Below are 18,614 nucleotides of genomic sequence, written 5' to 3' on the forward strand. Positions count from 1 at the left end.
TCTGCTTGACTCGTCGCTTGGCCTGCCCTAGTATTACTGCCTACAGGCTGGCTGGTAGGTCTGAGCACAGGTGCTAATAAGCTAAGGGAGGATTCCAAAATGGCACTTGTTAGCACCAGTGACCATGTGGTAGAAGGAGCTCTGAAAAATGGCTGCTTCCAGTGTCTATGTCCCCAGGGTGAGTCCACCTGCCTCTTGCCTCTCTGGGAGGCTCTCCAAGATCAGCAGCTGCCTCTGGCCCAGGCTCCTTTCAAATTATTGCTTCAGCTCAGGGTCCTGGAGCATGTGAGATGATGTATGTCCCCTTTAAGAGTGGTGTCTATTTCCTACAGCGCTCTGGCCCTCCCAAAAGTAAGTTGTGCTGACCATCAAAGCCCAATATTCTGGGAGATCATCTTCATATGAATAAATATAATTTCATCAGCAAAAGTATACAAAGTAGAACTATACAGAATAAGCATGAAGCTTACAAATTTAACATTGGTTGAAAAAGTAAGAAATTATACAGATAGATTTAATAATTTCACTCATATAGCTATAAATAGCTGTCAACGCTAACTCATATCATTTAAAGATATATATACAATATAAGACTTTGAGGAAAAGGGGTGAAAGGTTGGCACAAAAGTAAGAGTGTGGATATTCTACTTGAAGAAGGAATGGGGTTAATATAAGACAGGGAAACTTCAGAATTCTTAGGGAAAGCCAGCACTATCCTCTTCTGTGACTTGGGGGTATATACTTCATAATCAATTATTATACTCCACATATGTATTGCAACTTCTTCTCTATGTTACATTTCAGTATAATTGGAGAGAAAGATAATGCTAAGGGAAATAACATCCCAGTATAAGCCTATTGTAATTATGTTCTAACCAGAAGTAGAACCGAAATTACTTTCTTTGTTTGTAACATATCTAATTGAGATTAGTAATCTTATATCACTTATATTAATAGCTTTGTTTTCAAGAACTTATAGCTTTTTGCTAAAAATAAGAAAGTGATGCTTACATAATTATAATATCAATCTCAATTTTTAATAATATTCCATATTGGGGTAGTACATTTTAACTCAGAATTTAATTGTGAATTTGTGCTGAAACCCAAAGAAGTGTTGTATTTGGTTACAATTTCGCAGAGACTTCTCCCTTCCCATCCACTTCCTCTCAGAGGTGGAGCACCAAGAACCTGTGAAAAAGAAATGAAGGCCAAAAATACAGAGTATGTTAATTTTATATCCTGCAACTTTACTATATTCATTGATTTGCTCTAGTAATTTTCTGGTAGTGTCTTTGGGGTTTTCTATGTAGAGGATCATGTCATCTGCAAACAGTGAGAGTTTCACTTCTTTTCCTATCTGGATTCCTTTTATTTGTTTTTCTGCTCTGATTGCTGTGGCCAAAACTTCCAAAACTATGTTGAATAGTAGTGGTGAGAGTGTGTACACTTGTCTTCTTCCTGATTTTAGGGGAAATGCTTTCAATTTTTCACCATTGAGGATAATGTTTGCTGTGGGTTTGTCATATATAGCTTTTATTATGTTGAGGTATGTTCCTTCTATTCCTGCTTTCTGGAGAGTTTTTGTCATAAATGGATGTTGAATTTTGTCAAAGGCTTCATGTGCCTGCATTGCAACATACCTATTTGACCAGCCGAGGGCAGTATCGTTTAAGTCTGTTTGTTGGGAAGGGCCAGATGCCAGGCCTTCGGAGTTCTTCCTATTCTTTGTGATTAGCTTATTAACCCCTGAGACTGAGGGGCTTATTTGAGCCAGTATGGTGGTGATGGTGATGGTGGTGGTGGTTGGATGGGCTGCATCTCTCTTGCCCGTTTGACACTGCTATCTTAACACCAGCCTTCACCCTTGCTCCCCGCAGCAGCAGCTTTTTTCTTCCTCTTTCTCCTCAGACAGAAACTGAGACCATTGATGTCCTAGACTGGGTGTGCTCCCACCTTCCACTGGCACAGAAGCGGTAGGTGTGTGTGCACAACACTTCAAGCCCTTTCCTTGTTCTTTGTATGGAGCAAAACTGGAAGAATTTTCCTGAAATGAGAGCCTCCACCCCACAGTGAGTGTGCCTCCTTTTGTTTCTAGTCTTGTGGTCCAAGTGAGGGCTCCACACTGGTTTGTGGCATTGATAAGGCCAACAGGAAGAATGTCATTTTTTCAAATCTCTTTGATTGACGAAATGAAACAAAATCATTCTCTGGGGCCACCTCTCTGCCTAAAAATAAAATAACATTTCCTATTAAAAATACTGTTCCATCTTCTAATCTTGTTGTTTAAAATTCCAGCTATCATACTTCACCTCTCTTTTCAAGGATGGGCCTGAAGCAAACATTGAGCAAATATTTATGTCGAGACTTTACTTTAAATGACTCAGTATGTAGAGGGTCTACTCAGATTCTTCTTATGGATTTTTCCTCTCTTTAAATGACATTTCCTTTATTGCTAATTCTAGGACACCATCAGAAGATGTTTTGGAAAAAAATGTTTGCCCATAATTCTAGGACCCAAACGCCTCAACAGATCTTTCCCACGTGGTTCCTGCCCCAGAATCAGACAAAATATTAGAGCTAGATAATCTGATGCAGAAATTTAATAGGTCTCCTCCTGAGAGGTGTACAAATGAGGAATCTGAGAGTAGAGGGACAGTGCCATGTCAAGGCCAGAAGACAATTCAACTATACCCCTTCAGTTCCCACTTTGTCATTAGTTAGAACAGAAGCACTTCCATCTCTTCACACTCAGATCTCTTGTGGATGTATGTTGAAGTTGGTGCAGCTATTTCCCAAACTCGCGACTAGTTGAATCAATGAAATCTGGCCCACTTACTGTCAGTTATAGCTAGAGCCTTGTTCACTCACTTGAGCATCCCAGGTGAAGCACTCCCCTTCACTGCATCCACAGAATCTCTAGTGTTTTGTGGTCACTGTGGATTGTTGACCTAACAGGCCTAACACAAGGCAGAGTAAGGTAGGGCAAGCACTTGATGAGGAATCAGGAAACCTACCTCTCTCCTAACCTGCTAAAAAGCACTTCCACTTTCTGAACGTCTGTTTCTCCATCTGGGTAAAGACGAAGGTGACCTAGATCAGTGGCTCTCAACCTGGGGTCCAAGAACGTCCTGAAATTGTGTGCAAAGTTGTGGGAGGCAATGTGTACAGTCTTCTTGGAGGGTGTAAGGAGCTTTCATTAGATTCTCAAAGGAGTCCTATCATTGAATTGTGTTGCCCCCAAATTCCTATCTTAAAGCCCTGACCCTCAATGTGACTAAATTTGGAGATGGAGCATTTAGAGAGGTAATTAGGGTTAATTAAGGGAGCTGGTAAAGAATCTGCCTGTAATGCAGAAGACCCCAGTTAGATTCCTGGGTCGGGAAGTTCCCCTGGAGGAGGGATATGCTACCTACCCTAGCATTTTGGACTTCCATTGTGTCTAGATGGTAAAGAATCTGCCTGCAATGCGGGACACCTGGGTTCGACCCCTGTGATGGGGAGATCCCCTGGAGGAGGGCATGGCAACCCACACCAGTATTCTTGCCTGGAGAATTCCCATGGACAGAGCAGCCTGGTGGGCCATCGTTCATGGGGTGCCAAGTGTCACACACGACTGAGAAACCATGTACAGCACACACAGAGGTTGTAAGAGTGGGGCCCTAATCCCATAGGATCTGATATCCTTATAAGAGGAAGAGCTACCAGAGATCTCTCTCTCTCTTTCTCCATACATACCCAGAGGAAATGTTATGTGAAGAAACAGAGAGAAGGTGGTGAACTACAATACAAGAGGAGTGCTTTCACCATGAGTTGAACTTGCTGGCACCTTGATCTTGGAATTCTAGTATCCTGAACTGTGAGAAACTAAATGTTCTTTGTTTAAGCCATCCAGCCTGTGGTATTTGGTTTTGGCAGCTTGAACAGACTAACACAAGTTCCATAACCCAAGAAAGATCCAGAGCCATTGGACCTACTGGTTGCCTGAAACCTATTCTGTGCATTGATGTTTTAATGCAGCATTTTTAGATACTTTCAGATTTCATGAGATCTTGCTTAGAACAGTGCAGTATGTTATTTTTATTGCAACATACTGCTTTTTCTAATAGTTGCATAACACAGAGTTGTAACCCCAGGACCAGAGTTTAAATCCTGATTCCACCACCTACTAACTGTTTGACTTTGGACAAGTTATCACGGACTTGTGTCTCGTATATGAAATAGGGATAAGATTAGTGTCTACTTCACATGGCTGTTGTGAGAATCAAATGACATAATGTATGTAGAGGGCTTGGCACATAGTAAATTTTCAACAGATGTTAGTAGCTTTTGTGATGAAAATATAAGTATCTATGAGGGTTTTTTGGCCTTATAAACAACACTGCTGTGAGCAAACTTCTTTATACACAGAGAATGTTTTTTCTTTTAAATGATTTCCTCAGGCTCAATTCCTGAGCATCCTACAAATGAGTCAATCCCTTATCATTTAGATGTTCCTATCGTGTTCTTATTGAAGCATATCATTTACAATTATTTTGCAAATCTCTTAGAAATACACAAAAAATTTTAAAAAATTTATAACAATTCCAGGAGTTCTTTCTATTTAGTATAGAAATTTATTAGTCCCTTTCAACTCAGAATTATCAGTGTTGCTAGTTTTGCACCACATGCAAGTCTTTGGTGGGGCAACATTTATAAAGAGTGCTTCACTGTTGGGTCCAGGATTTCCTTCCAAACTACTGAGACCCCCATCTGCACCCTGTCAGTGGAGATGCTTTCTAAGAGGGTTTCATGTACGTATAAGTAATGAAAACTACATCATAAAACTGACAGGTCACCAACAGCTGGCACTGTCAAAAGTATGCTCATTTTAGAAACATGAAAATGTAAACAAAACAAACAAACAAAAGGCCTGTCTTAGAATCAATGAAATATGCTCACTCACCACTACTATGAATCCCATCTTCTTCAGATAATTTTCTTAATCTACATTTCCCAACACCCGTTGCAAGCCTGTGATGTGGTTCTCACCTTTAAGGTATTTCTGCAGAAGGCTTTGATTTGCAAGTAACATGAAGACACTGCTGGGCAGAGGTCATGGTTTCCCTGGCACGGATGGCAATAGAGGCAGTGTTTCTGAGGTTAGTCAGACCAATTAAGCAGCAATGTTTCTGAGAGCTTTGCCTAGAGCTTCTTCTATAGCCCCTCTAACAATTCTGCGAGGGATAAATTCCTTTCTGTCCCAACTAGTTAGAGTTGCCCCCATGAGATCTTTTCTTTCCTTCTTCCTTGTTAACAAACTCTGATTTTGTTGGGAGCAGCAATATGTGCAGGCTAAAAAGCTACATTTCCCAGGCTTCCTCAGAGAGGTATAAGCACACGACTAAATTCTGGCCAGTGAGACATAATTAGAAGTGAGTACATAGAGCTTTGGGGTAGAGTCCTCAGAAAGCAATATGACCTCAGTATGTCCCACATCTTGAGTGGTATATGTCAGCTCCTTAAAGCTAGAGTTTTTACTATTATTGTTGTTGTTGTTGTTAAATGTAAGTAGAGGACACAGATTCATTTTGCAAAATAAAAATCACAGCAGGAAGTACACTTCAATTACTGTAAGGAAACAAAAATATGAACTTGTCAGGAAGCATTTAACAGGAGGATTCCTGTGCGCTGTTTTGGATCTGTCAGGAATCCTCTGATCCTTATTAATTCCTGAACATTCAGGGATTAAGAGGAGAGGCACGCCTTTCCCAGGGCTGAGGAATCCAGGCATGACCTTCATCAGTTTTTCAATATGGTGGTAAGTACCCTCTTCCTTTTTATGAACCATATGGTAAAAGTGATTGTTTACGACTCTCTCTCTTTGATAAGGATTGACTTATGTTTTGTAAGTCTGGAATTTTAATCTTTGTCTTTGCTGAGAATAACTACCTTGTAAGACAGTACATATGCCCACACCATGTTGATTAAAACACCTTTGCTCCATCAGAGCTTGGGTCCCCGTGTCTTTCTTTCTTCCTTCCTTTCTTTCTCTTCCTCTCTTTCTCTTTATCTCTCTGTTTCTGGCTGATTCCCTGAAACGCGAGAGCCAGCTGCATTACCCAGGGACTATTAGCCTCTTTCCTTCTTTCATTTTCTCATTGTCTACCGCGGACCACCAGGTTCCGGTCCATTAAAGGACCAACATGAACTCCTATTGTATACTGATAACTCCCCCAGGGTGGAGAATGCTCTGTACACAGGTTCATTTTACCTGAACCCCATTAGCATGCATAAAGGCTCACTAGGAACAAATTGGCCAGATGCTTCTGCAGATAAGTTAGTGTAGGGAATAGCTGACAAGCCAGAACCAGAATCTATGGCTTTGGCTTTATTTCAGGTAAAATGGTATTACATGACCAAATATTTGGATTTTATCTTGTATCTGCAAGGTTTCCCACTGAAGAATAATATCTATCTTATGGAAAGCTCGTACTCTTAACAAATTCTAGTTTTTTCTTGCCCTGTATTCCTTTTCTTACCATCACAAGTTGATTTTATTTTTCATGATGGTCTCATTTCGTAGTGTTTTAAATTGGAATGATCCTAGATCATGAAGCTTTAAATTATTATTGTAAATCTCTTTGCAGATTGAGTGCTCTTTGTTTAACATCTGTTTTGATGTACCACTGCCAACTCCACACTGGATATATCTTTCTCTGAAAGTATACTCTGCTGAAACTAGCAATGAAATCAGAGTATCAAGTTTCCTACCTAAAAGTACCTAAATGCTGATACAAATATATTTTATGGCAAAGAAACATGAATGGGAGAGCTGAATCAGTTGACCCATCTCCTTTTGTTCTTTACCTTCTCTTCCTCTCTGCTGCCTTGAAGACAGATGTGAAAGATGAAGCTCAGGCAGCCATCTTGTGAAGGCTAAATGATCATTCTCACATTGAGCAGAAATACAAAAGGAGTCTGAATTCCTGAAAGCATCATGAAGTTCTATTTCAGCCCTTGATTGCCCATCTTCAGACATTTCCTTAAATAGAAAAAAAATTTTTTTTAACTTGAGTTGTTTAAACTACTGTTTTTGGAGTCCCTGTTACTGGAGCTTAATTCAGGTTCTAATTGATTTAGAATTTGGTACCTCAAAGTGCAAGCTGTAAGTTACAGAATCTAAAGTTTTAGAATTGGCTGAATAGGAAGGATTGGACTTGGAGCCATAATGGTAAAGCTATGGCAGGTTGAAAAGTTGTTACTCTTAGGTATGTGGTGATGAAACATTTGGTCAAACAGTTGTATGTGGTTCTTCAGAAAGTGAGTTCTGTGCCAACCAAAAGTGTAGTTTAGGGCAGTTAGGTTATTTTTAAGTTTATATGTGCTTTTTACTCTTTCTACACAGAAAGTCTCATGCAGGAGAATACAGGAAGAGAGGTAGAGGCAGAGAGAGATGAAAGGAAGATAATCTCACCCACACAACCGTCCAATACTGCACTTGCACAGCCGTCTCAGATACTGGGCCCCACTTCCACAAGACTGGAAACATTCCCAGATGAGCAAAAGCTGATGGAGTTCTTTACCACTAGACCTGCTCCACAAGATAGGCTAAAGGAAGTCCTTCCAATTGATACAAAGGGAAGGTAAACAGCACTCTAAAGCCATGTCAAAATATAAGGTTCTCTGGTAAAGACAAATACATGGACCAAACACTATGAGAATTTTGGTGAATAGAATCAAATAAGAAAGACATAAAAATAATTATAAACGTATATTAATGGTATACAATATATAAAGATGTATGTTATTAATACCATAAAAAGGGAGTGAGCTGGGAAAGAATTCAGTTTTTATATGTAACTGCAGCTGATTTCAGCCATTTAAAATAGTGCATAACTTAAAGAGGTTTTATATAACTCCAAAGGCAACCACATGGAAAATATCTGTAGAATATACAAAAAAGGAAATAAGAAGGGGATTAATACATATTACTACAAAAAAGAAAATCAACGAAATTGGAGGGAAAGCAATAAGAGATGAAAGGAGTGACAAAAAAGCTACAGGACATAGGGAAAATAATAAACAAACTGGTAGTAAAGTCCATCCTATCAATAATTACCTGAAATGTAAATGGATTAAACTTCCCAAGATACATAGATTTGCTGAATGATTAGGGAAAAAACAGAATCCATATACACTCTCTACAGGAGATTCGCTTTAGGTCTAAGAACACACAGAGGCTGAAAATAGATTTTTCATGCAAAATGAGAGCAGGAATGGCTATACTAATATCAGATAAGATGGATTTTAAATAAAAAACAGTAATAAGTGACAAAGGACATTATGTAATGCTAAAAGGGTCAATTCATCAACATAATATAACAATTACACAAATTTAGGCAACAAACCTCAGAGATCTGAACTATAGAAAGCAAATGTTGACATACTTGGAGGGAGAAATATATTGCCACACAATAACAGTAAGACACTTTGATATCCCACTTTCAATAATGGATAAAAACAACCAAACAGTAGATCAACAAGCAAATAGAGGACCTAACAAGGCTACAGGCCCATTGAACTTAACAACATATGCAGAACAATCCATCCAACAACAGTGAAATACACATCCCCCTGTATAAACGGAACATTCTCCAGCATAAACTACATGTTAAACCACAGAACAAGCCTTAGCAACTTCAAGAAAACTGAAACTACACACAGTATCTTTTCAGATCACAGTATATGAAACCAGAAAGCAACAGCACAAGGAAGATGGGAAAATCCACAAATGTATGAAAGTTTAACAACATATACCTAAGCAATCAATGGGTCAGAAAAGAAGGCACAGGGGAAATTAGAAAACATCTTGAGACAGAAAAAATGAGAACACAACATGACAAAGTTATGGGGTACAATGAAAGCAATGCTGGGAGTTTATAACTATAAATGTGTACATTAAAAAGGAAGAAAGATCACAAATCAACTATATAATTTTACACCTCAAGGAGCTAGAAAAAGAACAAATGAAAACCAAAGCCAGCAGAGGAAGGATATAATAAAGATTAAAGCAGAGATAAAAAATAAAGAACAGAAAAGACAACAGAAAAAAATCATCATAACTGTATTTGGTTTTTTAAAAGATCAAGAAAACTGACAAATACTTAGATACATTAAGAGAAAAAGATGAAAATAACTAAAATCTGAAATAAAGGATGGGATATTACAACCAATGCCCCAGAAACAAACAGGATTATAAGAGGACATTATGAACCATTGTTTGGGAAGTAACTGGGCAATCTAGAAGAAGTGAATCAATCCCTAGAAACACACAATCTGCCAGAACTGAATCAAGGAGAAATAGAACACCTGATAGACCAATAATGAGATTGAATCAGTAATCACTAATTACCACCCCCCTCCCACACACACACAGAAAAAAAACAGGAACAGATAGCTTCAATGGAGAACTCCACCACACATTTAGGGAATTAATACCAATCTTTCTCAAATCATTCCAAAAACGTTGAAGAAAAGGTAACACTTTCAAACTCATTTCACCCTGATATCAAAGGCACCAAATGAAAAGAATATTACAGGCCAATTGCCCAGATGAATGCAGACGCAAAAATCCTCAACAAAATACTAGCAAAACGAACTCAACAGCACATTAGAAGGACTGTGTGCCACGATCAAATGGGATTTATCCCTTGGATGCAAGGATAGTTTAACATACAAAAATTAATCAATGCAATAAAACACATTAACATGAATGAAGGACAAAAATCACATGATCATCTCTATAGAGGCATAAAAATTGAACACTCTTTCATGATAAAAACACTCAAAGAACTAGGAGGAGAAAGAAATTATCTCAACACAATAAAAGCCATATAAGTAAAGTCCACAACGAACATCATACTCAGTGGTGAAAAACTGAAGTCTCTTCCTCTAAGGTAAGGAACAAGACAAGGAAGCCCACTCTCACCACTTCTATTCAACATACTGGAAGTCATAGCCAGAGCACTTAAGAAAGGAGAAGAAATTAAAGGCATCCAAATCAAAAAGAAATAAAATTATCTCTGTTTGCAGATAGCATGATTTTGTACATGGAAAACCCAAAAGATTACACACACGCACACTCACACACTCATACACACACATACAACAGGTAGAACTAATAAACAAATTCAACAAAGTTCCAGGACACAAGAAACAAAATTAGTTTTATCAATACACACTAACAAAGAACAATTTGAAAAGGAAATTAAGAGAACAATTCCATTGACATTAGCATCAAAAAAGAATAAAATACTGAGGAATAAACTCAAGCAAGGAGTCAAAAGACTTCTACACTACAAACTACAAATCATTGCTGAAAGAAATTAAAAAGAAATACAAATAAATGGAAACACAAATAAATGGAAAGACATCTGTCTACACAGACTGGAATATGAAATATTGTTAAGAGGTCCACGCTATCTGAGATGGTTAATTTTATGTGTCAGCTTGACTGGTCCACAGAGTGCCTAGATATTTAGTCAAACATTATTCTGGGTGTTTCTGTAGGGTGCTTTTCATGAGATTAACATCTAAATCAGTCAACTGGATAAAACAGATTTCCCCAGGTTAATGTGGGTGGGCTTTATCCAATCAGTTGGCAGTCTCAATAAAGCAAAACAGGCAAACTTTCCTCACGTAAGAGAATTCCTCCTGCGTGAAAGCATTTGGACTGGGACATCAGCTTCTTTTACCGCCTAGAGACCCAAACTGAAATATCAGCTCTATTGCTTTGGTTCTTAGGCCTTCTAACCTGGACTAGAGCTAAACCACTGGCTCTTCTGGGTCTCCAGCTAGCCAACTCACCCTCTAGAACTTGGGACTCACCAACCTCTATAATTGAATGAGTCAATTCTTTTTCACACACACACACACACACACACACACACACACACACACACACACTCCACTGGACCTGTTCTTCCAACACACTACCCAGACTGATCTACACACTGCAAACCCTATCAAAATCCCAATGGCATGTTATACAGAAAAAGAAAACTTCATCCTAAAATTTAAATAGAATCTAAAAAGATCTTTAATAGGCAAAGCAATTTGGAAAAAGAGAAAAGTAGAGAACCGACACTTCCTGATTTCAATATATTACAAAGCTACAGTAATCAAAACTGTGTTGTACTGCTATATTAACAAATAGACCAATGGATTAAAACAGACATCTTAGAAATACACCCTCACTTATAGAGGATGTGCCAGATAGCAGATTTGCTGGAAGAGAATAAAAGGAGCATTTTTTTTTTCTTTTAGTTTTAAGATATTTGGATCAAAGCAAGGGCTCTGGAGTCAGATTGCTTGGTTTTAATGCTACCACTGATCCGCACAGGCCAAATGACCTTGGCTCACCGACTCAACCTCTCAGTACCTGTTTCCTCCCCTGTAAGAGGCTGGTAATCACTGGTACTATAGTCCTAGGAGTGTCACAAGGAAGCATTGAGTGCCAGGCACAGGGTCCCTGCTGTATAAGTTGCTTTCAATACATTCTGCCAAGTCACCTCCCAAATAGATTTCTTGCAGCGCCGCCACAGGGGTTTGCTCCTAACTTCTCCCACTCTCAGAATGGTTAACCGCTTGGAAGGTCTTCCTAGTGTGTGAAACCTGATTAGTTGCTTTAGTTTACATCTCCAGAATCAGCAGTCATGAGCACCTTTGCGAGTGTAACTGGACACTAAGATTCTCTCTTCTTTCAATTGCCTCAGATCAGAGAAAGAGCTGAGGGAGCAAGGTCAACCCGAGTCTGTTCCCCAAATCTGCCTGCCAAGAACGTTTGATGGAGCAGTTGAGGCAGAGATGTTACAGAACAAAACTACAATCCCTTTGTCCTCTGGCCACTTAGGGAAAAGTAGGCTGACCACTCACCACTGAGTGCGGGATTCCTCTGCCCATTCTCCCATTGGGTCATAAGACTTGTGGTGGAAGGGAGGCTGGCAAGTGCTTTCAGCACGTGCTAGGCGCCCAGCGCCTCCAGCCTGACATTTCATCCTCAGCTCCCAGGAGACCAGCGCCCTCACTACCCTCCTGCCTCCTGCTCCACCCATTATGTATACAGTCGGGGCTCAGGGCTGTGGCTCTAACCGGAAAGCGGAGGTGGGACAGGAGGAGGTGGCAAGAAAGGCTTGACAGAGGTACACTTGCAGTATCACCTTCACCTGCCATCTCGCAACTGCTGGGATGGCCCTTGGGCTTGGCAGCAAGCCAGAGGAGGCCCTCGACCCCATTGGTTACACCTCGAGGGGACAGCCAAAAAAGGCACGTGCTGGTTGGCAGGAACCGGACCAATGAGGAGGCGGCACCTCTAGCACGCTGAAAGTATCGCGTTATTTGCCGCCATGTCCTGCGTGTGGTGCTGCTCGTGTTGACGGCGAGCTCCAGACGACGCCCGCCTCACCTGACGTGACAACCACCACTGCCGCCACTGCGACTCGGTTGATAAATCTTCGTCGCCCCAGGTCCGGCGGCCACCCAGAACGCGACATGAGCTCCCCAGATGATGAGGTGTCTCTTTCGGGAGCGGGTTTCAGCGCAGAGTGCGGGGAGCAGACCAGCGGCCTTGAGGCCGGCTCCGCAGGCCTGCAGGGACCCGGCCCTGGCCCCGAGGCGGGGACACCGCGAAGCTGCGAGGGTGAAGGCGGGGATGGCTTCCCAGAACCTGAGGGCTTCGAGTCAGAGCAGGAGGTGCTGGAAGCGGGAGGGCCGGTGCTGTGGGGCTGCGAAGGTCGGCCTGGCTCCCCGGCTGACAACCAGGAGGACGCCCTGCAGCTGGTTGACGAGTCAGTGGCAGCCATCCTGCAGCAGCTGGCTGACCTGAACGTGCTGGGCACCCTCAGATACCTGTCCCAGGAGAGCTATGCGGTCGGCGAAGTGTCTGCCTTGCGGGACCTCAAGGCGCGTCCCCGCAGTCGAGGCGGTGCCGCCCAGAGGTGTGGGGAAGCGGCACAGACTGAGGCCAGCCCTCTCCAGGTCGGTGGGAACCCTAAGAGAGGCACTAGGAGTAGGTTGAACGTGGCTCTTGATTGCCAGTGGCCCCCCTCTGAAAGCCCAGCCAGGCTGCTGTCCGACCCCAAGTCCACTGATGAGTTCAGTGAGATAGAGCGGATGAGGGTGAGCATTTATCCCAAAGACGGAGGCCAGGCCAAGCTCAACAGCCCCAAGGATCCCGGGAACCCACCCAGATGCTTGAATGTCCAAGGCAGGGAAAATCTCCTTAAGGTGCCAGGCACTTGCCTGTCCTTGGCTCCACGAGGATTAATTTCGGTTGAGGGCAGGCAGGGCAGGCAGAGCGACACAGAGCAGGAGGACATCTCTCCCCCTAAGAAAATGCAGAGTGTGCTCTGGGGGAAGGGGGGCAGCCTGCCCAGCTACCCGAGAGTAGCAGTAGCATCAGCTACTGCAGCTGCCGCTACAGGCAGCGGGCCGCAGCCCACTCCTAGGAGGAAGGGGGTCCAGGAGAAGAAATCCCTTGGGGGCGTCTCCAAACCTGCCGCGGGGAGAACCTTCCCTTCCTGGGGGCAGGGAATCTCGGCCACTCCCCTGGAACCGGCCACCTTCCCCCCAATCTCCGGCATCCCGCTGCTCGGGAGGTCCAAGAAGTATGCCTTGGTCCCTTGGGGAGCGGAAGAGTCCAAGCACACCATCGCTGGGAAGAAATCCGTGGCTAGGCGGGCCTGGGAGTCGGTGGCAGCAATGGCGGTGTCAGGAGCAGACAACGAACCAAATAGAGACCCATTCCCAAAGGGCCAAGTGAGTAGGCCAGGACCCTCCTCTCTCCCCACTCTTCCCCCTACCACCCTCCCCAGGACACAGATCTTCACCCGGTGCTCCTTCTCTCCATCCCTCAGGGGTCGTCATTGTGTGGCCATCGGTCACTGGGTCATTAGGATGCCAGAATGGGGTCCTTTCATTAGGGACAAACGTTAAGGTAGCACTTTGGGTGTGCTGGGCTCGGTTCTCCACCTTTGACCTCTTTCCAGCCTCCTCCACCAGGCTGCCGCTGGAGTGGAAGGGAGAGCTGGTAGCTGAGTTGATTTGAGGGGACCCCTTAAAAGCTTCACAGAGCTTCGGTGTTTGGACGCATCACTTTCCTGAATCCTACTTCGTAGCTGTTCCCCAAACCTTCCTTGCAGGGGCCCCAGGCTTTCTCAGTGCCACATGTTGTCCCTAGCTCAGCTCTGCCTGCTGGCCTGGGGCTGACTGACAGGGAATGTGCTAAAGAGATCAGCCTTTCAATTCTCTTTCCAATTCCCTGCCTCAGCCCGGTCTTGAATCATGTGAGCTCTCACACACACAGGCATAGACATATAAATGCACTGGTACACACACGCACACGCACACACACACACACATCCTTACTCCAGATCAGTGAGAAATCTTTGTTTTTAGCTTACCACTGACAGGCCATGGCCAACTTCTCCATCAGTGCATCATGGAGAACCCGGCAGGGCCAACCTCAACATCAGAGGCACACAGGATTCAGGAAACTCAGAGCCCGTGGCTATGAACAAGGGAGAAGTCAGACTCAGAGGGCCTGGCCCATCAGGTGAGTGTCCTGGGTTTTTATATGCGGGTAGGAGGCCAGGGGTGAGAGCAGAAACATCTGTCTCTGACTCACTCTCTCTCCTGGGGGCTCAGCCTTGCTCTCAGGCCACTTCTATGGGAAGCAGGGTGTCAACAGGGCTGGACCTGGCCCCATCACCTTCTGTGTGAAATTTGTTTGGCAGGGGTAATTGGTGGCAGTGCCCCAACAGCTCCTCTGGGCGTAGACCTGCAGGCTAATAGCCTTTTCTGTGAAGTGCTGTTCGCCCACATTGCTCTCCCAGGTGCTGGTTGTGTCTGCTGCTCTGGGAGGCTTGAACCCAGAGCCTCCATCGTGGTGAAATGGCTGTCCCTAAGGAATAGAGGGGCAGGCCCAGAGAGAAGGTTTGTGCTGCCTGCCGGGCAGAGCAGGGGAGGCCTGATGCTGGCAGAGGGTGGTACTGCCTCACCTCACCTTAGAGCCTGCTTGGCGGTTTCCACCTCACTGGGAACCTGTGAAGCTGGATTATGTGTCCTTTCCCTGTCAGGTGACCAGGAACCAACTGACCATCCCCCAAGACCGAAAAGGCAGCAGCAGCCACCTGGAATGCAGAGCTGTCCTCGGGTAATGCTTCTTCTGGCTCCTGTGAATGCACCCAAACCCCATGGTGGGATCTGAGTCCAAGTGCAACTGACATGTGTGGGCCCTCCCTCCCTTATCCCCACTCCAGGGAGGGAGCCGACCTCATTTTCACTGAGGAAAGTCCCCTTGCCAGTCTAGACACCTGGTTTGGGATGAGGGCCCGGGGGAGAGGAGAGGGGAGGCGGGTGTATACTAACCATTTCTCTTCCTCCTATATCTGCTGGCCTAGTGTCTGGTGCTACAGAGAGAAATAGACGAGCTTAAGGAGCAACTTGGTATGAGGAACCAGGGACAGAGAGCAGCGGGTTCTTAGTGCAGAAGCGGGGTGGGCCCTTGGGGTGGGGTGTGCTGCAGGTGCAGGGGGCCTCATAGGGATCAGCATTCCTGTGGGGAGGAGAACCTATCAAGCCTGTCCCTGGAGCATGCGGTGCATGTTCAGCTGGGTGTGCGGACAAGTAGCAAAGTACTATGTGGACTGCATGCACACTCTGCCAGCCAGATGAGTCCTAGAGAGCTCCTTCTGATAGGACTTGTAGAGATGCCTTGTTGATCTGGTGTAGCCTCTAAGGGTCTTGTTGGTTTGTTTGGGAGACAATTTTTTAATGGTTTCGGCAAGGCCCCGAGCTTGAGAGCTGGTGGCACATTATATTTCCTATTAGGAAATGGCTCCACATTTCATTTCGGTAGTGGGGAGTGATCGGGCCCAGAGCTCTTTGCATCGGGGCTGGGGGTAGGTGGGTTTCAGGTTGCAAGGCTAGGTGGTTCCCCACGGGGACAGGGGGACAGGCTTCTATGTCTGTCTTTCTGGACCACCTGTTCATGCCTCTCCCTGTTGCAGCCTCCATGCGGTACCTGGCCAAGAAATTCCAGATCCTTTGAAGTGAGTGTTATATACTGCATACCCCTTCCCACAAGGTTGGCTGTTGAGCAGGGCTGTGGGCTGCCCTGGCTTGAGGCTCTTCCCTGACTCTGCTGTTTTACAGGTTGAGCCCAGTATCTTCCTGCAAGAGGAGCAGCTGTTACCTCCGGGGCTGGCGAGCTGCAGCTAAGCTTCTTGCCTCTCGTTCTGCCTCCACCAGGGCATCCTCTGCCCCTTGTTTTGCCCCCTCTCTGCCCCAGTTTCACAGAAGTTTTTAACTAAAGGACTTCTCATATTCTGTGTTCTGCCCTCTCTCTGGGAGGTAGGGGTTGGGGGAGTGGGGCAAGGCCTGGTGGGGAGCCACTCCATATCAGAGCCTATTGCAGAGCAGTACCTCTGGCATCCTGTTGGGGGGGACTCTGGGTCAGCCTCTGCTACCATCCAGGCCAGCAGGGCAATGGAGTGCCCCCGGTCTGGGTTCACTGAGGGCCTTGTCTGGTCACATTGACCCATCCTCCCATTCCCCTAAAGGCCTTCTTCTAGTTCTTTAAACTCGCTCCTCTGGAATTTGCTGGTTCCCATCCATCCTTGACATTCTGCCTCCCAGTTGGAAGGAACTCATGACCCACGTACAGAGGTCCATCCCATCCTGCTTGCCGCATTGGATTCATTGTCCTACTTAGCCTGACCACTCTCATTTCCATTGGAGTACCCTTGATCCCTCCCCTGATTTGCCATTGGTGACCTTGCCTGAACGTGTAGTTCAGCAGGTGGAAACAGGCACAGGTGCCCTCATCTCTCCCTTCCCAGGCTCTGCCCTCTCATTGGAGTCCCTACTGCCCGTACCATTCCCACCCCTGCCCCAGTCCCACCTTGCAAGCTGGAACCAGCACACAGTCCTCCTCTCCTCTTTAGCCCTCACCCCTGAGACTCAAGCACCAACAGTTTCGCTTCTCCTCCTTTGCATTCAGTAAAGGGCTTGGCCATGAAGCCTGGACCCAGTGAGCTGAGGAGCAGGAGGGAAGGTACAGGGAACACAGGAGACAGGCTAGTCTCTGGGCTGGAGGTCAGGTGACGCATCTATTTGGTGGCAACCTGGGTCAGACTGCACCCTGGCAGCTAGAGATGGATAGTGGAGTCCTTTGTGTTTTCACCTCCAGCCTGAGCCTCTCTATACCCTTGAGTGGAAATGGGCCCATCATGCTCTATGGCAAGTGTGGTTAGTAGGTCTCTGTTCTTGCAGGGTCCCTGTCAAATACTGTTCCACCAGACCCATGACACAGATCTTCCAATAAATGATATTTCCCGGAGTATCCCAGCTCAGTATCCCAGACTACTATTTTTAGGGCACATGACAATGAGTCTGAACTCCGTGTTCAATTTCCCCTTCGCTGGAATTTGGTGAGCACTTCCTTTCCCTCAGCCAGCACTCCAGGACTGTGCCAGCCTGAGACTCAGAGAGACAGATCTGTGTTGGAGTGAACTGAGGGTAGGTTCTGCCTGACACCATTCCTGAAAGACCAGGGTTTTATTACACAAAAGGGGGTATGATGGTAGGTAGCACATTCAGAGTTGGTGCCTGGACATCTCTCTGTGTGAATAAAAGTAAGCAAGGATAATGCCCTTGAGGCAGAAGGATGTGATTCGGGGAGTAAAGAAAGTAGAGACTGGTCCAGATTCAGTAAGGCATTGAGTGAGCAGAAGCAAGGGTCGGATCTCCAGTATTCAAGGGGTGTTGTCATGTTCCCAAAATGTAGGAGGGGGATGATGCAGGAGTTACCACACCTCAGGACAGGGTGTTGGGACTCTCAGAGAGTTGGAGTCTCTGGAGGAGGCTCTGGATCCTACCTTGCCATTCTATGATATCTGCGAACTGCTGAGGGTGTGGATGAATGAAAATGGGAAGGGTGGCTCTGGAGAGCACCAGGGATATTGCTGCTCATCGTACAAAAAGGAGACCACCGAACATGAGTTACCCGAGGCAGGGGCAAGAAGGGTGCCATGAGGAAGTGAAGTTAGGAGTGACTGCACCTGCACAATGGGGAGCACTTCCCCCGTATTCTCACGTTGATTCCCTTCCCGGCCTCTTGGCATGAGGTCAGGTGGAGAGTCTACGTGTGGGTTGGAACAGTAGAGACCTCAGGGTCAGAAAAGAACATGCGTGGGACTTACTCCTTACACTCAGACCCCTCCCTGGAGCAGGTGGGCTTGATCACTTAATTTACAGTGATCCAGTGTTTACTGCCTGGTGGTGTAGCACATCTCGCTGTTGTCCGAGTGAGTAAATTTGGCAGAGACCTTCCAGCTGAGGTCTCTGCCCACCGAGACATGTAGGTAAGTTGTGCCCGGGGAGAAGTCCAGCATCAGCATCAGCACCACCCTTGGGCAGAGAGGGGCCCGGGACTTTGGTCACCAGGGTGAGGATGTGGAGAATCTAATGAAAGTGGAGGTTTGAAGGCATGAACACAACCCCTCATTCCCTTTTTACCAGGCTCCCTTCCCTCCTCTGAGCACACAGTTCAGACCAACTACCTCACTATAATGTTG

General features: G+C 45.2%; 1 protein-coding gene and 1 long non-coding RNA gene across 2 annotated transcripts; one reads left to right on the top strand and one right to left on the bottom strand.

Moving 5' to 3' along the window:
• Window positions 1-1,050: 1,050 nt before the first annotated feature.
• LOC133052555 (uncharacterized) lies at window positions 1,051-7,015 on the bottom strand. The gene is made up of 3 exons (XR_009692073.1): window positions 6,847-7,015; window positions 5,029-5,103; window positions 1,051-1,188 (listed from the first exon to the last, which is right to left on the bottom strand). It is a non-coding gene; the product is annotated as an uncharacterized LOC133052555 (long non-coding RNA).
• A 5,513-nt stretch (window positions 7,016-12,528) lies between these two features.
• LOC133052423 (uncharacterized protein CXorf49 homolog) lies at window positions 12,529-16,087 on the top strand. The gene is made up of 5 exons (XM_061137311.1): window positions 12,529-13,794; window positions 14,434-14,590; window positions 15,114-15,190; window positions 15,438-15,483; window positions 16,047-16,087. The coding sequence occupies exons 1-5, from the start codon at window positions 12,529-12,531 to the stop codon at window positions 16,085-16,087; spliced, it is 1,587 nt and encodes a 528-aa protein (XP_060993294.1).
• Window positions 16,088-18,614: the final 2,527 nt, after the last annotated feature.

Source organism: Dama dama, chromosome X (genome assembly GCF_033118175.1).
Source record: "Dama dama isolate Ldn47 chromosome X, ASM3311817v1, whole genome shotgun sequence".
Lineage (NCBI taxonomy): Eukaryota > Metazoa > Chordata > Mammalia > Artiodactyla > Cervidae > Dama > Dama dama.